Source organism: Anarrhichthys ocellatus, unplaced genomic scaffold (assembly GCF_004355925.1).
Source record: "Anarrhichthys ocellatus isolate YVR2014 unplaced genomic scaffold, GSC_Weel_1.0 scaffold116, whole genome shotgun sequence".
Lineage (NCBI taxonomy): Eukaryota > Metazoa > Chordata > Actinopteri > Perciformes > Anarhichadidae > Anarrhichthys > Anarrhichthys ocellatus.
This window is the reverse complement of record NW_022280146.1, coordinates 372,446-375,042: the sequence shown is the minus strand read 5'-3', so window position 1 is coordinate 375,042 and position 2,597 is coordinate 372,446. Positions and strand designations below refer to the sequence as shown.

The following is a 2,597-nucleotide window of genomic DNA, read 5'->3' as shown; positions in this document are numbered from 1 at the left end:
GGGGGGGGGGAGATAAAGTAGAAAAAGAAAAACAGAAAAACACTTCTACAAAGGACCTACAATGTCCTGGAACCTACATCTACTAATACTACAAGTACATCAGCATGGTCGCTGAGGAACTCCTGAATGCAATACATAACACTCACTTTACCCTGTTTAGATTCAGGCCGGCAGGGACCTGAGAGAGGAACACACTGGGTGGGCAGTGGCCGAGGTCAAAGGTCAAGGTCTCCGAACCTCACCGTTGTGTGCAAAAAAGAGTCGCTGCGAGGACTGCATTTTCTCTGCATTTCAAATTGTTCGTACGTCATGAAACGGCAAAAGCCTTGAGGAATCCAAGAAGACACTTCAAGCGGTTTGAAATGATCATCTCGTATACTTCAAAAATAAAGACCATTTTCTATGGCTTCTTTTAAACAATGTGCATATCTGACAGAGGGGACACAAACCGGAGGCAAGTCACCTAAACTCTCTATACCAAGCCTGGATTCACTGAGGCATGGCCCGGATCAATCGCACTGAATCCATCCCCAAAAGTAATAATCCGCAAACTTCCTGAACATTAGCGAGTTCAGAAAAGAAATAATTGTTTGGCGAGTTAAGCCAGAGGACTAGACCTGAACCAAGTCTCAAGTCCACACTTTCTAGAGTCCTTTGGACCTGGAACAGGTCACACTCAAACTGCTACTGGTCTCGGGTCTGTGCAAAGTTTTGATTGGACCTGACAAGACCTGAAAACAGTGTAAACTCCTCTAATACTGGCATGAACTGGCCAATGAAACGTTTGAAAGGGCCAATTGGTTCTGACCGCTTTGAAGCTGGATACGCTAACAGAAGCTAGCGCTCTACAGCAGCTTCCACTGAACCGGAGGCAGCAAACACAGAGTGTCGAGCACCGTTAGTCGACTCAGGTTGATTTGGCTCCTGTTCAGACTTGAATCCGGTTGTGGTCAGTTCCACTTCTATACATCTTTTTGACCCATTAAAATCTCTCGCACAAGGCAATGTCTTTCTCTAGTTCTTGGTTAGTTCTAAATAAATTGAAAAAAGCCAGATTTCATGCCTCATCTTAAATGAAGCGGACCGTACGGCGGTCCTTAAAGTTAGGTGATGGCGTGCTGAGAGTAGGCCAACACTGCATCAAGGGTCCTGGCACTGAAGGCGGCAGAGCCCAAACAAACAAGCCATCTGACAAGAAGCCGAGGGAATATCAATCATCACATCTGCTCTATGCATATACGTGTGCACAAGGCTGTGTGCATGTTCAGCAGCATTTACAATGAACTCCAGCAACGTACTTGTCTGTCCAGCAGAGGGTTCTCCCCTCGGACACAGATTGATTCATTTCTTATCCTGATCCTTCATTAATAAGAAACTTTTTTGGGGGCAGCTATCAGCCCCCGACCCATCACTGGGTGTGTTTGAATAAAGCATTGCATAACACTTTGGTCAAAAAAAGAAAAACACTAAAACTAAACACCAAACCTAGCTATCCTCCCTTCCCCTGCAATAAAGCCTTACATCCCCAGTCTATGATTGTAAAAAATACCCGTAAGCTCCTTTTTTAATGAAGATCCCACAAATCCAACAACTGTCACCCTAACCCATGGAATGTTAAATTGACAAGACCGCCTCCCATTAGCAGGATGTCTGAGAGTCCACGCCGATAAAGTAGCTAAAGTTTGCTAATCACGTTGCATTTTCAGTGCAACAAAACACTGTTTTTAAATGTTTGATTTCTGCAGCTCCTTTGAACATTCAGTCTGTGATTGAGGTGCCAAAGCGTCCACAGGGATCTGGTTTTATACTGGGCAGCTCTTCATTTAACAGAAAGAAAAGGTACCTGAAAATAGCAACAACATTTTCCTGAGGTAGTCTCAAAACACTCGTCACATGTGTCTATCCTTCCACGTCTGAATAAAATAAACTCTTTTAAAGTCTAGCTCTAACAATAGCAACACTGACACATTGAGCAAACTGGATACACACTTGTAAACTCCAAAGACCAATGCATCTACGAGCATTTGTTTTGTACAGAAGCATGTGCACAGTGTAAATCAGCATACATTCAGCTCTGTCGTGTAATAAATATATAAAGAAAAAAGTTACAAAAAACAAACTAGCTGCTTGTCACATTCACAAGAGGGGAGACCGGTCCCTCGACTCGGGGCCAGGGTCTAGTTTCCGGAGGAGGTGGTCACGCATGGCGACGGGCCGGTCCTGTAGCTGGTCAGGCTGGATTTGCAGGAGTGCAAGACTGCTTTGAACAAGAGGGGGAGCTGCTCCAGAGGGACGTTCACCAGCTTCCCTGCAAACAAGTTAGGCTTAGCTTATCTTGGGCTCAGGGTTAGCTTAGCTTAGCCTCGCTAAAGGACATTTACACATTAGTTCCCTTTGTATTAATGCAGTGATTCATATCATACTCTCTTTTTAACAGAAATGCTGTTTTCATTTACTAATTAGTTACAATTGGGTTTTTTCAGCTCAATGTGAACAATCCTGCAGATATGTAAAATCAAAGCCGATCAGCACGGGGGGGGGGGGGGGGGGGGGGGAGAGGTGGGGGGAGCGGCGGGTTCGCCTGTGGGCAGGAGTAA

At 45.0% G+C, this 2,597-nt stretch overlaps 1 protein-coding gene across 2 annotated transcripts in view; it reads right to left on the bottom strand.

The window, feature by feature from the left end:
• Nucleotides 1-8: 8 nt before the first annotated feature.
• Nucleotides 9-2,597, bottom strand: part of nr6a1a (nuclear receptor subfamily 6, group A, member 1a) — an 80,940-nt gene continuing 78,351 nt past the window's right edge. For both annotated transcript variants that reach the window (XM_031876818.1, XM_031876819.1), the window contains one exon: nt 9-2,308. In XM_031876818.1, the coding sequence (XP_031732678.1) occupies nt 2,178-2,308 (131 nt within the window). In that variant the 3' untranslated portion in view covers nt 9-2,177. The remainder of the gene's footprint in view (nt 2,309-2,597) is intronic.